Source organism: Colletes gigas, unplaced genomic scaffold (genome assembly GCF_013123115.1).
Source record: "Colletes gigas isolate AHSC1104 unplaced genomic scaffold, ASM1312311v1 Colletes_gigas_Sc00019, whole genome shotgun sequence".
Lineage (NCBI taxonomy): Eukaryota > Metazoa > Arthropoda > Insecta > Hymenoptera > Colletidae > Colletes > Colletes gigas.
In genome coordinates, this window is record NW_025106648.1 from 2,527,308 (window position 1) to 2,548,162 (window position 20,855).

Here is a 20,855-nt window from a genome sequence, read left to right on the forward strand (position 1 = left end):
TCTCAATTCAATGTAATAATTGTATAAACAGAACAATATCTTCATAAATACATTAATTGCAACGTTTTTCATTTACGTATACAAAGAATGAGATTTCATTTAACTTTTCCTTTATCAGAGAGGGTGAAAATATTCCTTTAACTTTTAATTTCCCCTATGATTTATTAAAAACGTTGTTAGAATTTTTACAAATAAAGAATACGTAAAACAAAAAAACGTAAAAGCTCAAGTTTTCATTATTTGCATTTAATGAATGCGTTTAATTAATAATGTGCACGGTAAAACGTGTTTTATTACTAATAACAGCAAAGGACAACTCACGTGACCTGGGCAACCCAACGTGGTAGTCTACGTCAGTAAAATAAGCAGGATTAGGGTTAATTGAAGTAAATTTGTAGCTCGTATTCGATACTCGACATGTTGACGAGATATAAATATTGTTGGTGCAGTTATATCCTTGACTCGAAGGCGCTCGCTCGGCGTTGGCGCTCGGTACAGTATCGATTCTAATTCGATCTTGATATCGCGACAGTAACAATCGCGATTTTTAATAAAATAGTTACTTAGAAAGTCCGGAAAACTATCACAGAAAATATATTTTCGCAGTTTGAGTCCACCTGCGCCGAAATTACACGTGAATTCGTGGATTTAACGAGAGTGACTTTCTAGTTAGTAAATTGGTGTTATAAACTAACTCGTATTAGTTGCAACGATTAGCGGTAGAAAATTGCAATTAATGAATTTGTTATTGACTGCACGTTCGAGATAACGTAAATATTTAATTAATCAGTAAGTGCATGAAGAAGTGTTTAATTGCTCAGAAAACTCGTGCCGGAGTTGGGCAAATTGTATTCATGAATAATAAATAATGATTCGCAAGATTGGTAATTTCCATTTAAGTTTTAATCGTAAATTCAATTCAAAGCTTTCGTTGAAAGAAACTATTCGTTATTCGCGAATAAAATTTATTCAACCTTGATTGGCCAACGATATAAATAGATGACACAAGCCTGAAAGTCGCGATTCAATTAAAAAGATAATATTTTTATAATTGTTTGGTTAATCCAACGTATGGAAGATTTCGTGCACGCGCTTAATTAATTAATAACGTGTGTGGTATTATGAGAATCCGAACGTGTATTAATACAGAATAGTCAGGAAAGCAGTAGAAAGCATTGTAGTCGCATTGGTTGAATGTTCCTCCAACACAGGCGGATTTTCATCCTTAGCCGGGAATAGAGGACTCTGCAGTCACAAAATTAGAATAATGACTGCAGAGGATTGTTACTCTGTTTGACTGAAATTTTCGATGGTTGTCAAAAGTTTTTTCAATAGTATCTTTTTTAGTAAATATTAACTATAGAACATGAATACTTTAACACTTTTTTACGACAACTTCGAAATGGTGAAATAAAAAATTGAAACTTCCGTTTAAAAGAATTAAATGTGGTCTCGACGTATTTCTAAATGATTATTTATTGTCATTCACAATTATCCAAGCAAACCTAGACACACGTGGAACATCTTCCATTTCTATATCATGCAACGTCTATGCACAATTCCAAAACAATAGTTACACTTTATCTTTTTATTGCAACTAATGTAACGATCAATTTAGTTCGATCTAGGGACATCAAGAAACTCAAAATGGGTAACTCCAGCATAGACGAATCAAGAATGAGGTTGTTCTTCCTGAGTTGTTTCCTGCTCATTTGCAGCGTTAACGGTAAACATAATATTTGTTTTACATAAACTGTCACAAAATAATCCAAAAATCAGCACATTGAGTATTTCTTATTTTTAGAAATATGAACAAATTTTATGTACAAAAGTTATATAGAACTGAGCACGTCATAAGATGACTATAATAATTTTTTGGTGGGTAAAGAGTTTTTGGAAATTTCAAAATCATCTCTATTTTTAGAACAGCACTATTTTGTTTTCGTCTTTAATACATCAGCGAATATTTAGACAATTTCAACTATATCGATATAGAATAATACAATCAATGCTTCCCATGTCATTAGGGATGCATAAAGTGGCATATATGAAGCGAAGAACCATTGCAACATACCATACAATCAAATCAGAAAAGATAATAATTATGTTTTATTTGTTTATTTCACATGGAATTATTTTATATTATAAAACGTTGAACTCGTCTATACATCTGTTATTGTACTGAAAATATCCAAATATAACGTATCGTTTAAAAAGAAGAGGTGATTTTAAGATCTCCATATACTTATTTCATGTGACTTTTGTACAGAATGTCTGTTCATATTTATAAAAATAACGAAGATATTCAAAGTGGTCAAAGTTATCATATTTTCGAACATCCTTTTACGAAGCATTACAACTTAGTTTTCACTATAATATCTGTTAGAAAAGGAATGCTGCAACAAAAATTGTCAAACCAAACCTCGATATCAGCTATTATTCAATGTTTTACTTGCACAACAATTCACTACGTCCAAATTCTCTAAAAACTCTAAAATTAGTTCAGTGACATAAAAATACGATTTGCAGGCTTTACGTTGCCAGATATGATAGAAAACATCACATCTGCTGCCGAGAATATCCAAAATGTCACAGATGCTGTCCAGGACGCAACATCGAATATGGACTTCGATGTAACCCTATCAGTGTTTGACGACGACGGAAATATTGTCAAGTTAAACTTCAGTACAGATTATACAGAGATCGAAAACCGATTTAACAGGGGCTTGGAGGACAGTGTACTATTTTACTTGTACACAAGATTAACGCGGAATAATCCTGAGCGTTTGTACGTCAACAACGTCAATGCATTGAGAGGAAGTCATTTCGCGGCGTGGAAACCAACAAAAATTGTCACGCATGGGTGGATGAACTCCTACCTGGCCAAATCTGTCACCTTGGTTCGAGATGGTATGTACTGTGCGTCTGTGAGAAGTTGACTAGCGGAAGGGCACAGGGGACAGGGGAATACTTCACCAATCAAATCCACATTCCTTTCGCTAGCCAACTTCTCGCGAACACAGTACTTCTCTGCTATTTAAGTTCTTCTTTTACTATTATCACTTTAGCTACCGGTAAATGTTAACCCTAGGCTAGAATATATGCTTCTTCTTACACCTATAGAAACGTTAAATCATTTGTGAAAATGCTCACGGTATTGTTTTGTTATAGGGTAATTAAATCTAGTAAAATTTTTTATTCTCATAACCACTGATTAACGCATTGACTACCACGTCACCCATATATGGGTGACATGATTCTTCACTAAGAAAATAAATCCGGATAGAAGTCTTGAATTTTAACGGATCTGTGAAAATAAATGCAATAACGAATGACGAGTAAGCTAGTTTCCAGTTGTTTAACAACAAAGTTTCGTTTCCCTGGGCAATTTGAGGGGTTTGGTCTGGCAGTCAACGTGTTAATAGGCTACCGGTCGATGAAGTGTTAAATAATTTTATACTTTGAATGACCATTTTCTTGTTCACAAGTTCCGTGAGGATTCTCGTTTGTTTAATCAGCGTTCCTTATCTTTCCAGCTTTCCTGCAACACGGTGACTACAATGTCATCGCGGTGGACTGGGGCACAATAGCAAAGACGCCATATATTTGGGCCAGTAATCGAGTCTTGGCGGTTGCCAAGTATATCTCTTCCATGATCGATTTCCTCGAGACGCAAGGAATGGATGCATCCCAGTTGACAACAGTCGGCCACTCTTTGGGCGGTCATATCGCCGGATTGTCGGCCCTGAATGCAAAAAGCCAACCGAAATACGTAGTCGGTAAGTTCACTCCGCCATACTGATCTTGGTATGCTTGTCGTTTACGTTCGTATCCAATTCTGAGTGTTTAATACCAATTTCACTCGAGTGTTCTCCGTTCGAGAATCGTAGATGCACAATTTCGTCCTGCGTTTACGAACGTGGGTAAAATCGGGATACATTTACGTACAGAGCTTCATAGTTAAATACATTTATCATCAAGCTATCAGAAATTCAGAGCTGACAGGCTCGGGACTTCCGTTATATTCATCTCGAACACTTTTTAATGCGTATACCTCTTCAAATCTCTTTCTTCCAACGTTTCAACTTCACAATCAATTCTTCTGGTTCCACAGAAGTAAATCCATTCGTCCATATATGGGTGACTTGGCAGTCAAAGTGTTGAGAGTTTCGAGTAGTTATGGATAATTGCATCAAGACTTTTATAGGTTTGGATCCAGCTCTTCCAAACTTCTGGACTGCCGATTCGGGCAGAAGGATTTCCCGCGGCGACGGAAAATACGTGCTGATTATCCACACGAACGCTGGTCTTCTCGGGTACAAGGCTCCGATCGGTGACATCGACTTTTATCCAAACGGCGGAAACACGCAGACCGGATGCGACCTCGATGTCGTGGGCGCGTGTTCGCACTCTCGCGCCATCTATTACTTCGCAGAGTCCATCAACAGCGTCTCAGGTTTTTGGGGAGTGCGTTGCAACGACCATAAGATATTCAAAGCAGACAACTGCTTGTTGGGGTCCAGAGTTCTCATGGGTGGAATTGAACCGAACATACACGCTACCGGCGTCTACTATTTGGAAACGGCTAGAACGCCCCCATTTGCTATAAGACTTGCAGATCATTCATGATCGAGAGCATAGTGCTTTCTTTTTTCAAACTTAAAGTTAGGAATTTCTGTCTTGGTAGAAACATAGACATTGTCGCGTCTCAATACGTGATTTACCGAGAAAAAGAAACTCGTTATTAATTGCAAGTTAAGTTTAACGCACGGCTTTCTTCCATTTTGCTGGTCAAAAATGATGTATTTTATGTAATTATTGCGTGGTCTAAATGTAACATATGTAGGCTATTTCAATTTAATTTAAAGACTAAGTGTTATATAAAATTCTCAGAGAAATCTCGAAAATAAAATTACTTTCTTCTTGGCACTTACTTCACGCTTTTGTGAAATCCATGTGAAACTTTACTCACTGTTATTTAGTGAAATGATGGTGAATGTAAATTACATAAAAGCTTTGTAGTCTGATTACCAAAACGTGTATATCTCTAGTGTCTTTTACTATCATCATGTTATATTTAGGATCCATATGCCTTAGATAAAGTACATCAAGTGTAATGCTATACCATTAATTCAATTCAACTTTTGCTTTCGAAGTCTCAAAAATTTATGTTTCAGTCTGTTCTTGAATCCCATAAACGTGACACGTGGTGATGAGGCTTGTGGCGATCGTAAGATATTCAAGCCTTTGAAAAGCTTGCACGTGGAGTTCTGCCAAAGTTCAATTGGCAAACCAGAGTTGTTTAAAGAGTGTCTTTACTTATGTTGTATTGCATGTAACGTACTGACGATGATACTGATGATGCGTCAATGCATTTCACGTAGTTGCTGTCAAACTTCCAAACAGTATGTGTCTTTAAATTGCAAATTCTGGTGGCTGAAATGCTACTTGGAGAAGCCAGAAAATTTCCCTTTCTTCATTGGTGCACTGTTACTTCACCATTTCGCACTCAACACTGTGGTCTTCACATCTCAGGTGTGTGGAAAACCCTGATCCAACGGTGGTGTCACTCATTTCATCGACGAGATCCTGAAGCCATTAGCAAATTGTCTTTAAAGCGCCATTGCCTTAAGGACACTAGCTAAATGGTTTTACAAGATGGCAAGTCGGTATTATTAGCGATACACGTGGAATAAATTAGTTGATTGAGTAATTGTCAACGAAACTATACACTGTCATAACTTTTTCAATTGTTAATTCAATTTTCTTATGCCAAGCACGTATTCAGTTCGCTAATATAGATTTTAAAGACAACAATAGAGGTTGTGGCGCTGCTTCGCTGCGGGTAGAGGATCTCGTGAGAATTCCGTAGGAGGGCAGAAAAGGAAAGGAGGGAGCGCGTTTCGTTCGGGCCTGCCAGTGGACTCATCAGTAAGGCTTTCTAGCAGACCCTGCCTTAGACGACTGGGATATTGGGAAGTCGTTCGAGGAGTGTATACATATATAGCAACGGAGGGGTCGGTCAAGCGCTTGTGAGAGCGCGACCCCTCTGGTGGCGAGCATGGGAGGCGACGCCACATTACCCCTCTGCCAGTGCTAACGATACCGGATTAAGTCTACTATTTACAGGACTTATCGAATACTATGTACATTATCTACAGTTGTTCCGTTCCTCTGGGACTTGTCGTCGTCGTCGTGTCTTCGTATAGCGCCTCTATCTCGATTGACGATCACTGGAGATTTTTTCTCTGATCCTGGCTAGAACTTCGATTCTATTGCCGTAGGATATTGCGTGATTTCTGGCTGCTGCGTGGTCGTTCTCTTGATCGTCTGGTGCGGCGAGTCGTCCTCGTGCCTTGCGCTGCTGAAGTCATCGAGCGTATATGCTGCTGTCCTACCTGTGGTCCCACTATGCGGTGCTATTGCTGTTGTTGCTCCGAATCCTGCCAATCTGTGTCCTCCTGGAGACGACGGCCTTGTCAGGTAGATTTGGTCAGGACCGAGCGATCGAGTGAACGAAAGGCCACCATAGGAGAGGGATTACGAAAGAGCTATTGCTGCTATACGAGGTTAGACACGTTGTTTGGCGCTGCCTCCTTCGTCCTACGCTGCGTGCGGGTCTGCGTTTCCTGGAAATTCTCGAGCTGCTTCCTAGTTGTCCCAAATCACGTCGGGGTCACCAATTGTGGCGCTGCTTCGCTGCGGGTAGAGAATCTCGTGAGAATTCCGTAGGAGGGCAGAAAAGGAAAGGAGGGGGCGCGTTTCGTCCGGGCTTGCCAGTGGACTCATCAGTAAGGCTTTCTAGCAGGCCCTGTCTTAGACGACTGGGATATTGGGAAGTCATTCGAGGAGTGTATATACAGGGTGTTCGGCCACCTCTAGCAAAAATTTTAATGAGCGATAGTAGAGGCCAAAATAAGACGAAAATCAAGAATACTAATTTGTTGATGGAGGCTTCGTTGCAAAGTTATTAACATTTAAAGTTCCGCCTGTAGAATGACAATCCGCTAAACAGCTGGTTCGCGCGGACGGTTGCGGCAGGCGAGTGCTAGTGGTTCTCACGCAGCATGAAAAATTCTGCTTACCGACATTATCGACAGCCTTAGATTTTTGTCCACTTATGGGAATGCGAACACCTTACGTTGAATAAGATTCAACCTGTCTTATGAAAATCCAGAAGGGCATATCAAAACTCGTCCGACGAGATTTTCACAGAGAAAGGGTGAATGCCAGTTCCAATACACAATGTTGTGAACAAAAATCACCCACATGCGATTATACACGCCCCACGATTGTCCACAGTGTCCACAAGTATCCACAAATAATCCTTTCAGGCACTAACCACTATGCAATTAAATAAACACGTACCGCGATTATGTTATTCGTGAATGTCTACGTGTACGTGTATCACGATTCTTCCGAGTTACTTACGAATAAAACTGTTATTAATTTTTCAAATACACTTCAATTTAAAAATGTAAACAGGAATTTAATAAGTATTCGCTGATTGTTTATATCACTGTATTTCTTACATGCTACTTAATACATAACTGAAATGTGTCGCGTGAACTAGCTTGACTGATACTGTTTTACGACTGACTAGCTGGCCGAACACGTGCCGATGCTGCCCTTTGTCTCCGCTGTGTGTGAGAGAGATAAGCGAGGCGAGTGACGTAGAATCGGGGCCTGTTCGGCATATGTTTCTCTGAACCTCGTCGATCGATGGCACAGTCAGCTGCTAGTATTGTTACATTCTTCGCCGTGAACGTAAATCGATGCGAAAATTTCATTTATCCTGCGATTCCTTTTTACATTTTTAAATTGAAGTGTATTTGAAAAATTAATAACAGTTTTATTCGTAAGTAACTCGGAAGAATCGTGATACACGTACACGTAGACATTCACGAATAACATAATCGCGGTACGTGTTTATTTAATTGCATAGTGGTTAGTGCCTGAAAGGATTATTTGTGGATACTTGTGGACACTGTGGACAATCGTGGGGCGTGTATAATCGCATGTGGGTGATTTTTGTTCACAACATTGTGTATTGGAACTGGCATTCACCCTTTCTCTGTGAAAATCTCGTCGGACGAGTTTTGATATGCCCTTCTGGATTTTCATAAGACAGGTTGAATCTTATTCAACGTAAGGTGTTCGCATTCCCATAAGTGGACAAAAATCTAAGGCTGTCGATAATGTCGGTAAGCAGAATTTTTCATGCTGCGTGAGAACCACTAGCACTCGCCTGCCGCAACCGTCCGCGCGAACCAGCTGTTTAGCGGATTGTCATTCTACAGGCGGAACTTTAAATGTTAATAACTTTGCAACGAAGCCTCCATCAACAAATTAGTATTCTTGATTTTCGTCTTATTTTGGCCTCTACTATCGCTCATTAAAATTTTTGCTAGAGGTGGCCGAACACCCTGTATAGCAACGGAGGCGAGCATGGGAGGCGACGCCACAAGGTCTTTATGCTTTGTTTTACGATATTGCCTTGTATCAAATTCATTCAACACATTCTCATAGATCATCTACGAATGGAATACAAACACATCGAAGAAAAACAATGAAGCACAAAACGACTATTAAACCTTGTATCTAAGCAGTATCTGTTCGCTATTAAAGAAATTTCCAGAGGATAATCAATAACTATTTCATGACGATTCTGATCCAATTAGAACGTCTCCTTATTAAAGGTTATTTAACACGTGTTTCCAACTCAAAAGCAAAATTCAATTGGTCTAAAGTTGTATAAAAGAAGATCAGATAGGTACCACCAGCATAATAAACTCAAGAAACATGAAGGCACAATTATTGGCTAGTTTGCTGATCATTTGTAGTATCAGTGGTAACCATAATATTTATTTTCACTACTTTCTTCTTTCATTTTTCAGAAATTATTATACTGCATTAATTTTTATACAGAGCAACATGCACTCGTCGTATATTTCTTTGAGGACATTGCATCTTACTTTTCATTTTTAATCATGTACAGTTAGAAAGGAATGCTATAAGAAATTTTAAGATAAAATTCAAATTATCTGCCCATTCTTTTGTACAGTTCAATTTTCGAGGTTTTCAATGCAGAAGTACATCGTTATTAAAAAATTACTTCAGTGGCAAATGTCACTTAACATCTGATGATATTTTACAGGCTCGTACGGAGAACCAGCAGTCTATGATGACGACGGCAATCTTGTTCCACTAAATGATACCGGAGACACAACTGAAATAAATACAACTGAAATAAATACAACTGCAGTACGTAGCGATAACTTGAACCAAACTGTCTTCTTTTACCTATATACAAAAAAAACAAGGAAAATCCTGAGCTCTTGTATCTCCATGATGTCGATGCATTAAAAAAAAGTAATTTTTCAACATCGAAACAAACGAAAATGATCACACATGGATGGATGAACTCTTACAAAACCTCGCAAATTGTCACACTAAGGGATGGTACGTATTTTTATACTTTTGGTTCGGTCCATAAGTACATACTGAGATTTACGGTACAGTTTGGACATTTTGAAGAATTTTCCTTCGTTATTCGATGTGAATGAATCAATTTATAGTGTATTACCAATATTCGTGGTATTTTAACTTGGTCATTTATTCTTAATTTACTTGGATCTATTTTATACTCTTCAGTTTTGTTACGTGATATTCTTGCAGATCAAAAATCTTCTCTTGAACTCACCGTTGATACATCACTCAATAGCTTTTGTTTTCTATTTTTGAGTTTTGATGAAATTGTATCGATGATAAAAATAGTTCTGGTTTGAAGCATATCGAACATATTTTATTGTATGATGCTGATACAATAGAACAGAAATGGATTTCACGATTCCAAAAAAACAATTTTGCGTAAATAATGAGACGAAATTTTGTCAACTATCTCAGTTGTATAAAGAACGCTTGAATGTTTAGTTGTGTAAAAAATCATAACGATCAACTGGTGTAGTAGTCAAAGAGGTGGATTGTTCTCAATGAAATCAATGTACAAACTTAAGAACATGAATGAAATATATCAACATAATACTCAAGACCTTTGATATTCTGCATCTCACGGTTAATTATTCAATTTAGTTTTACAGCGACAAAAGGATAATTTAAAAGATTGCACAGAATCAGTGGCTCGAATTTTGTTACTTTGTTATATTTTTTTATATTCACATTCTTGTACATGACAAATTCCGTAAGCAACAAGCATTTAGGATGTTCCACTTGTTTAATTAGTGTGCACAATTGTTTCTAGCTTTCCTTCAAAAGGGAGACTACAACGTCATCGTGATAGACTGGAGTAAACTATCGAAGACGATATACCCTTATGCTGTTAAACAAGTAATAACAGTCGGCAAATATGTCTCTTCTATGATCGATTTCCTCCAGAAACAAGGAATGGATGTATCTCGGTTGACAATAGCCGGTCATTCTCTGGGTGCTCACATTGCCGGATTGGCGGGCCATTACGCGAAAAGCAAAGTGAAATACATTGTCGGTAAGTCCACTCAAGCATATTCATCATAATTTGCACGACGTTTACGTCCGTATACAATTCTGAACAGAGTATTTACATACGAGATTCAAAAAGAAATTGTGGTAAAAATTGTCATAAACTGCATGAGAGTTCCTCGTACAAAAGTTAATTGAAAACTCAAAAATTCGAGTTTAGTCAGTAGGGGCTGTCATTTATGCCGTATTTGTGAATATAGTACTCTATATATAAATGCATTCACTAGAGAACTACAGAAAATTTCATACTTTTTCCTCTTTCTACATGTACAAAGTTTTCATTATATTTAGACTTGACTTTATATTTTAACACTGATTCTATAAGTTTAATTGAAATGTATCTCAAAAGAAATTCTCAGTTATATGAGGATATTATTGACTGTATCTTCAACTACGATCGAATACCTGATGTAAACTTAGTAAGAAATGGCGACACTTCCCGCACTTGCCAACAGAGGGCTACGCGCAACTTAACTCTCTCACAAGTACTCGACAGGCTACGTATTCCTAGATATACATTCCTCTTACTTCTCCCCGCGCAACCAGCCGCCACTATGTTAATTATACCACGAATAGCGACGATAATAATTTTATAATAGAGTTTTACTTGTATAGAAGAAAATTTCGTTACCGTTGGGCATTAAAGAAGATTAAATATCATTTATAAATATATAATTATGCCAATAAATCCTGCCAATGCGAATACTCTATTCAATAATATGGTGTAGTTCTAAAATATTACGTGAGAAAAGCAAAATTTCTTTGCAGGCTTGGATCCAGCGCTACCAAGGCTTGACAATACTGAGCCAGGTGAAAGGATTGCCCGTGGCGATGCAGAGTATGTAATGATTATCCATACAAATGCAGGTCTTCTTGGTTACGTAAAACCAATCGGTGATATCGACTTTTATCCTAACGGTGGCTCCAATCAAAAGGGTTGTATGCTTGATTTGGCTGGAGCGTGTTCCCATTATCGTGCGGTTCTTTACTACGCAGAGTCAATTAATAGTCAAACAGGCTTTTGGGGAAGGCTTTGCGATAGCTACGAAAATTACAAAGAAGGTGACTGCAATTCGGAGCCCCAAACTCCTATGGGCGGCATTGTGCCAAACCTCAGAGCCTTTGGCTCGTACTACTTGGAGACGTCTGGACGGTCTCCATATGCTTTAGGACATTGAAAGATTCATAATCTATATCGTAGTGTTTACCTTCTCTTAATCTGAAGGTAGTAGTTCAGTTGTACTAAAGATATAAACGTTGCAACGGAGAAACTGATGGAAACAGAATTTCAATTCTTTTTATTTTCAATATCATGTCTTGAAGATCGAAGACTCGGTTGTTTTTTTAAATAACATAAACAAGCGATTGTAGTGACGTCCTCTGATACTATGACCTAACGTGATTTACTTACGACGGTCTGATGTATGCTCACAAGAATAAAAAAACAGAAAATACCGAGTTTAAATTATGCATTTGATATATTTTGTGTAGAACATTGTATATTCTGGATGTATTGTCAACGAGACTTGTTATTTTAATTACTGTCTCAAGATTTGTGTGAAATTTTCAACGAGGCCCGAAAATGAATCTAGTTAATCCTTAACAAATTTTCTTCGCGCTTGTTCCTTGTAATTCAGAAAAAGTATCTTCAAAAAGGAAATATTTCTCACGATGATTATGAATTGTATGATATCGAAGAAAATAAAAGTTGTTGATCCTGAAGTACAAATATTTGTGCTTTTTTAACCTTTTTTACTTTATTTTAATGAATGTGTAATAAGAGAGGCGATAAAAGAGATTTTCTTATAGTTCTTCAGAAAAACGATTGAATGGAATTACAATAAGGAAATTTTTATGGTCTCAAGCCGAATTGCATCTGATGTCGTCCAAAAATAAATATTGTTTCTGTTTTAAAATCTATGTTTCACGATTTTGATTAAATTGTAATATGTGTAATTAAATTTTTTAATTTTAATGAACTGCAGAAAAATTGATTCTATTATATTACAGATATCGTTTTCATATCGTTCAAATCTATATGATTTCGACCTAATTATATTTCTTGTAGGTGAATGCATTGAAGTAATAGGGAGGTTTGTTTCCGTAAGTAGATGTTTCCATTGTATATTTTTTAACATAACTCAATCTAACTCAATGTCATGTACAAAAAAGTAGTAAGGCAAGTAATGCTGAAAAATCATGCGTCTAGAAGGTATTTGCATTCCGATATTGCGAAACGATGTTTACTTTCTTAACACGTTTCTGTTTGCGAATAATGGCAGCAGCTGGCACCCAATGACACGAGCAAAGCACAAAAAAGTATCGAAGGTCGATTTCAAATGACACATGCACTCCAATATGTAGAACATAGTCAGAGAAATTAAATATTTTATTCGAGTAATAATAGAATTCGACTACCCCTAAGAAAAATTTTAATGAGGCATTCTAGAAGCCAAAATAAGACGAAAATCAAGGATACCAATTTGTTGATTGAGGCTTCGTTAAAAAGTTATAGAAACATTTCCGACCACACAGTATATTTTCGATGAAGAATTTTTTTCTCGAAAATGAGTAGGAATTCGGGGGTATGTCTACTGGCCAAAAATGATTATAATTGACCCCTGAAACCAAATATAATTTTTCCAGAACGATTTGAAATTTTTTAATTTTGTCGAAGAATTTGTCTACCTACTCGAATTTTTTTCTCGAATGTGTGTAGTATTTCGAGGGTATGTGTATTCACCAAAAATTATTATAATTGACCCCCTCAACCGAAAATAATTTTTCCAGAACGATTTGAAATTTTTCTTTTCACCGAAAAATTTGGACACCTGTCGATGTTTCTTAAAAATTCGTTTTTCATTTTTAATAATTTTGTTTGTCGCCCTACAGAAGTTTTGTCTAATACTTTTTTGTAGGTGCCCATGAGCTCTACTTCAGAAAAAAGTTTCATTGAAATATATTGACTATCGCAGGAGTTATGGCAGTTTGAAAATTGGACCATTTTTATGGGGGTTTTCTCACTTTCCGGGGTTAAGGAACAATTTTTCAGAAATTCTTGGAATCTCTACATATTCTATACCAAAATACGCGTCGTTTGCAGTTTTTTAAACATTAAAATCGTCCAATCCGTTCAGGAGTTATGATGTTTTAAAGATTTGCATGGGCAAAGATTTCTGGCCAGAAATTATATGTTCGGAGAGGAATTTTTTCCCCGAAAGTGTGTAGGAATTCGGGGGTATATCTAATGACCAAAAATTATTTTAATTGCCCCCTACAACTGAAAATAATTTTTTTAGAACGATTTGAAATTTCATTTTTCGCCGAAAAATTGCACAGCTACTCGATGATTTGAAATTTTTTGATAACTTTTTAACGAAGCCTGAATTAACAATTGATATTCTTAATTTTCGTCTTATTTTGGCCTCTAGAATCTCCCATTAAAATTTTTCCCAGGGGTGGCCGAACACCCTGTATTTATCTATTATTCTGAAATATTTTCTCTTCAATTAAAATTTTGATTTTTATTGTACAAGTAACTAATAAAACATTGATTAAACCGAGAGACATCGTCACGGGCATTATCGGGTGATCAACAAGGCCTCAAACTTAAATACACAATCCAGATTTGAAGCGGATTAGCTGGGCAGCCTCCATCATCCGGAGCACCACGTCCCCTTTCTGGATCCTAGTGTTATCAGTGACGTCACTGCTGACTCGAACTAGGAAAAACCAATAGCAGCGATTGCTATCATTTGCAAATTGAGCTAGTTCATCCTCAACATTTCCCTAGAAACATTCTAGAAAGGACAATGTTAAGTCATAGAGGGGTTTACTGACCCAAGAGCGTACAGCCTATGCTATACACCGTTGGAAAGGTCTCGCCAAGGCGAATCGACTGATACCGTTTTTAACTTCGATATCAGATGGGATCATGTCGAAAAATGGCCTTAAAGTTCGAGATTTTGCGGTTTTGAACAAAAGAATCCGGTCGTAAAAGCCCATCCGGCCCGAGGGACCTCGGGTAGGCACCTGAGGGAAAACCGAGCGGTGTAAGCGATACTCTAGCAGATTGGGACGGCAAATGTGCCCCACCACCTTCATTTCAGTGCCGTGTTGGGCCTGCGTTTGCCGCATGGGCCCCGTTCGAAATGCCCAGGGCGAAATCGCCAATGGATCAGTTGTTTTTCATGAACATAATATATTCATGATAGACGATTCGCAGGTATAAGTTGGGAATGTGCAGGTTAGTATTCAGACTAATGCGTCACTTACAATAGTGAATGGAGTGACATTTTATTGATTGAACGAAACATAATGATGTGAATACTGAATACTAACCTGCACATTCCCAACTCATACCTGCGAATCGTCTATCATGAATATATTATGTTCATGAAAAACAACTGATCCATTGGCGATTTCGCCCTGGGCATTTCGAACGGGGCCCATGCGGCAAACGCAGGCCCAACACGGCACTGAAATGAAGGTGGTGGGGCACATTTGCCGTCCCAATCTGCTAGAGTATCGCTTACACCGCTCGGTTTTCCCTCAGGTGCCTACCCGAGGTCCCTCGGGCCGGATGGGCTTTTACGACCGGATTCTTTTGTTCAAAACCGCAAAATCTCGAATTTTGAGGCCATTTTTCGACATGATCCCATCTGATATCGAAGTTAAAAACGGTATCAGTCGATTCGCCTTGGCGAGACCTTTCCAACGGTGTATAGCATAGGCTGTACGCTCTTGGGTCAGTAAACCCCTCTATGACTTAACATTGTCCTTTCTTTAACATCGATCCACGATTTTCGACAATATTATATGTAAGCTCTATGTTGCACTTAGCTTCTTGTGAACATCCTATATTTTGTTTGTTTTGTTTTATTTTCACCCTTATTATTTAATATCTAAACCTATGTATTCACCAGTGTACTGTTCATGTCATTGTCTTAGTAAACATTTCTTAAATATTCCCAAATGGAATTGATTGAAAATTTAGTGGTTTAATAATGAAAAAAAATGCGATTCTGCGATAGAAATCTTTGTTCACTATTCCTATCGTCTTATCGAAATTGCTTCAAGAATTTATTTCAATGACTATCGAGTTGAACATTTTTCTTAATCAACGTACTGCTATCAAGGAAGAATTATTTACCACAGGAAATATTCCACATCATATCAATGACATTTCGATTTCAATTTTAGCAAAGAGCCTTGCTACGTGTTCTAGCTTCAGATACCATTTTAAAAAAGCAATATACCGCGAAATATTCGCAAATAAAATACACCTGTTATTTTAAAGCTGCTGAACCGATAAGCTGCATTAACGGAAAGCCTTCAAATCAACTTTTACTTAACGATCCAGTTAACAACATTGATAAAACTGCTATCGCGATCATTAAAACTTCTTACATAACCAAGAATAAGACAAACCGAAACGATAACGCTAAATTTAGAAACTTCTGTTCGTAAATAGTTAAATGGAATTAGGTCAACTATTCTCATCTTTCGAAAGAATTTTTCAGAGTCAAATAAGACACACGTTTATATGAACTGTTATTATTATTTGCTTGTATAGAACTCATATCTGAAGTGGATCTCACATGCTACGAGACACTCTGTATAACGATTTTCATTTTCTTCGTTACTAATTAACAAAAGAAACAGTTCACCAAATTTAATACATTTACTAATTCTAGGATTGCAACTTCTCCATTGTACCATTTAACTAATCACCGATTTAGAGAAACATCTTTCAACTAATATATCTTATAATATACACATTAAGTTCTATGCTATCATCGACATCTATATTATTTCGTTTCCTTTTAATAATTTAATAGTGGATATTGAATCTAACGGAACACGATTTAAAATCGTTTGCATCAATTTGATGGGTGACAGTTGTATGACCGTTCAATCACGAACTAGTGACACATTGAAGGGATTCGATGTACTACTCCGGTTTCTCTTGATTTCAAGAGTTCATATACTTCCTGACCAGTTTAAGTAAAACACAATTAATGTACAAAATGTAAACAAATTAAAAAAGATAGTCCTATCAAGTGTAATTAATTACGAAGAGGAAAGGTTACTACTTCTTTAGTTTTTCTAGTTAGAAGAAAAAGGAAAAGCGGAAAAACACGTGTCGATTACTTACTACGATAGATCACAAGCTAGGTATGTTTGAATACTCACAATAGCTGCACCGATGATAGACGAATGTAAAGAAATCTGGAACAAATTAAAATAAATATAAGATTATTAAACATAGTATACGTTGCAGCGTAACAGTAAATTCATAAAGCCAGCGGATATAGAGTCACATTTTTCATGAACAATCAAGGTTTTTGCTTACAACCTAGTGTCCCTAAGGCGGCTATTTAGTTAGTAAATTCGCTTAAAATCTGCATGACCCTCCAAAACCAGGCGTTCTATGACTTTACTACCTGCAATAGGATCGACGATCGGTGCCAGATATTTTATGACCGGACTCAGGTACCGCGCGAAACATTTGGGCACAAAGCGCTGACCTGGGCCCGTAGCCTCCTCACGGAAATACCCGGGCCCCCAAAAATGATTAAAAACCACCGTTATATGCCACCGACCAACTTTGTCGCCAAAATGATTGGTCGACGTATCAGCAATGTAAACCCAATCAGCAACCGATATTTTCTCCCATGGCCTTGGGTACGTCCATGGCGAGGTTACCTTTTTGGGCGACCTTGGCCCAGAGATCAGATTGAGTCTAAAAATCAAACGAACAACACTGAGAAGAGCACAGAACACGAACAAACAGAAGACTTCATTTGGTGGATACATCATCTTGGGGCCCCCAAGCGTATCAGCATATCACCACAAAACAGTATACAAGAATTTGAGATTATAGACTTTAGAAGCACAAGAGCACATAAGAGGTAAATTTAGAAATTTGAAACCACATATAAAAGTATGTCAACCCAGACCTACATTTGCATATATCGAAAATCTGCAAAGTAACATCACTCGACATCTGTTCGCTAATTTTATCATTTTATTCAAACAAATACACTGATACAACTAATTAGACTACGGCTTTATATAAGAACATCAAACAGGCATCAATCGTTCAATTCAATCAGGAATCATGAAGGCATACATCTTAACTAGTTTGTTGCTCGTCTGCACTGTCAGCTGTAAGTACAATACTTATTTTAATTTCCTTTACCCATTTTCCATAAATTTTTGTAATAATTAGTATACTAACGTTGCTCATCAATTTGAAAGTATTATATCTGGATTTTCATTTTTGATCGTGAAAAGATACGAAAAAATGCTACAAGGATTTTTTTCCGTTCTTCTATACAGTTTAATTTCCCGACATTTTCTACGCAGAAATGGAATGTCGAATAGTGTACTATAATTGAAAGATGACTTTAGTGACAAATTCTATTTATCATGTAACGATGTATACAGGTCATCCACGTTCCTTCGGACCTCTGGCAGTGTTTGATGACAACGGCAATCTTGTTCCATTAAATCCTAATTCAACCGTTGTCAATCCAGATAGACCTAACGATAACTTGAACCAAAGTGTCTTCTTTTACCTATATACAAGAAAGACCAAGGAAAATCCTGAGCTCTTGTATCTCGATGATGTCGATGCATTAAAAAAAAGCAATTTCTCAATGGTGAAACCAACGAAAATGATCACACATGGATGGATAAACTCTTACCAAAACTCGCACATTGTCACAATAAGGGATGGTACGTATATCTTTATACTTTTGGTTCGGTCCATATGTTCGTGCGATACTCAGTTCATACCGAATGCAACGTTTGATTATTAGCTATGTATAATACAAGATACGATAGCTTTTGTTTTCTATTTTTGGATTATTATCAAATTATTCGTGGTATGCAAATAATGAAGATAATTGCGAACGAAAACATGCCCGACATATTTTACTGTACGCTTTTAATTATGATGCGAGAAGCTTATCGTGCATGCAGAAAACGAAAAAAATGGTTTCCAATATTCGAAACATTTTTTGCTGTAAATGATACGTCGCGATGCCATTGACTATCTCAGTTCTCTAACAAAAATTTGAAAGCTCTGCTATGTGGAAAATCATTTCGTTCATCTGGTGAAGCAGTCAAGATGGTAGATGGTGCTCCACTGTTTGAAAATAATGGAATTACAGAACAAACTTAAGAACATGAATGAAATATAACACGAACAAGTGGACCAATTTAATATTTAAGATCTTTGACACTTGGTATCTTAAGGTCAATTTTCCAATTGCTTTTTATTTAGAAATTACATAGAATCAGTTGCTCCAATTTCGTATTGCAGTTAAATTTTTTATGACTACATTAGTATACATGACAAATTCCATGGACAACAATGATTCAAGGCATTCCACTCGTCTAATCAGTGTTTCCAATCGTTTCTAGCTTTCCTCGAAAACGGAGACTACAACGTCATCTTGATAGACTGGAGTAGAATATCGAAAACGCCATACTCGTATGCCTCTCATCAAGTAATAACAGTCGGCAAATATGTCTCTTCTATGATCGATTTCCTCCAGGAACAAGGAATGGATGTATCTCAGTTGACAATAGCCGGTCATTCTTTGGGTGGTCACGTTGCCGGATTGGCGGGTCATTATGCAAACAGCACAGTGAATTACATTGTCGGTAAGTACATATCGATCATGATTCACGATATTTAGGCTCAAAAAGAAATTATGTAAAAATTATCATGAACTGCCCGGAGTGTTCTTCATAGAGAAGTTAGTTAAAAACATTTGGGATTCATCAATAGAGGCTACCGATGCCCATTTATGCCGTATTTATGAACATAGAATCAGAATATGTTTATGCATAGTACTGTATATGTAAATGCACTCACTAGCAAAGCATGGGAAATTTCACACGATTTCCTCTTTCAGTTGTAGAAGGCTTTCAATATATTTAGGCTTGAGTATTGCCGCCATATGACTTTGCATATAAATATTGATTCTATAGATTAATTCGAACTACAATACGGATGTTCGTGCATTACATTAATCATGAAACCAGGTCATTTGGAAAATAAATTCTCGGTTATTTTGCGACATTTTTAATTTAGTATAAGGCTAGCAACCTCAATGGGAAAAATTGTAGTATTCTTGGGCATTACAAACACTTAACTGCCATTTAAATATATAATTACTAGACTGCGGATGTTTATTCATTTATGTGAAATTTAAATTCTGAAAAAACTACACAATGCATTTAATATGCAAAAATAAACTGCGAATTGAAATATTTAAGGGTTGAGACAACCCTCTACAAAGCTCTCGTTTCATTAATTCTATTAATAAAAATATGAATTTGCATGAAGATCCGTAATGTAATAATTACCTGCAAATCTTACCAATGTGAATACCGATTTGGAAGTATTGAGTAGTTCTTGAAAATTGTGCTAGGGTTAGGATTTCACGCGACGATTTAATCCAAGACTGTTTTAAAACAAGAATTTCTTGCAGGTTTGGATCCGGCTCTTCCAAATTTCCAGTTTGCTAAGCCAGGCAGTAGAATTTCCGCCAGCGATGCCCAGTATGTAACGATAATCCATACAAATGCAGGTTTTCTGGGTTTCGAAACTGAAATCGGTGACAGCGATTTTTACCCCAACGGCGGCAGTGCGCAAATTGGCTGTGCGCCTGATATACTTGGCGCTTGTTCCCATTATCGCTCGTGTCTTTATTTCGCGGAGGCCATTAATAGTGAAAAAGGCTTCTGGGGAACGCTTTGCAACAACTTTACTAATTACATTCAGGGCTTGTGCACTTCGGATCCTGAAGGACCTATGGGCACCGTCGATCCACTCTTCAACGTCATTGGCATGTACTATTTAGAGACGGCTACAAAATATCCGTATGCTTTAGGACACAGAACATTCTATTTCTAACCTAATGTTCCTTTTCTCATAGCCTAAAGTTAGTAATTCAGTTGCAGTATATAAGCATTGCTACGAACGAACTGATGAAAACTCGATTTTGATTCTTTTTGTTTTTAAAAACATGCCTCCCAGATCGAGCACTCTTTGATGTTTATTAAGGGACGTGAAGTAATAATAGTATTGATGCCCTCTAATGAACAACTTGCAAAGGAGCAACATATTTTTTATGACTAACAACAATGAACTCGATATTTTGTAATCGTGCACTGCTTGTAACTAGCAATCAGATGAAGTACTATATTATTCAAAAGAAGTGTTGACAGTATTAGTTGATTTTATTTTAATTCTGACGTGAATTAGTCTGACAACGCATTGATAAAGGTCGTTGTATTTTTTGTAAACTATTGTATAA

At 37.1% G+C, this 20,855-nt stretch overlaps 1 protein-coding gene across 1 annotated transcript; it reads left to right on the forward strand.

The window, feature by feature from the left end:
* The first annotated feature begins 784 nt into the window (after nt 1-784).
* Nucleotides 785-20,452, forward strand: LOC122400559. Its single transcript, XM_043402082.1, has 14 exons — nt 785-884; nt 1,619-1,726; nt 2,530-2,910; nt 3,537-3,779; nt 4,208-4,626; nt 5,385-5,535; nt 6,285-6,483; nt 8,751-8,851; nt 9,158-9,264; nt 9,324-9,462; nt 10,262-10,504; nt 11,287-11,694; nt 18,952-19,194; nt 20,028-20,452. The coding sequence occupies exons 1-14, from the start codon at nt 869-871 to the stop codon at nt 20,450-20,452; spliced, it is 3,183 nt and encodes a 1,060-aa protein (XP_043258017.1). The 5' UTR covers nt 785-868.
* The last annotated feature ends 403 nt before the right edge of the window (nt 20,453-20,855 follow it).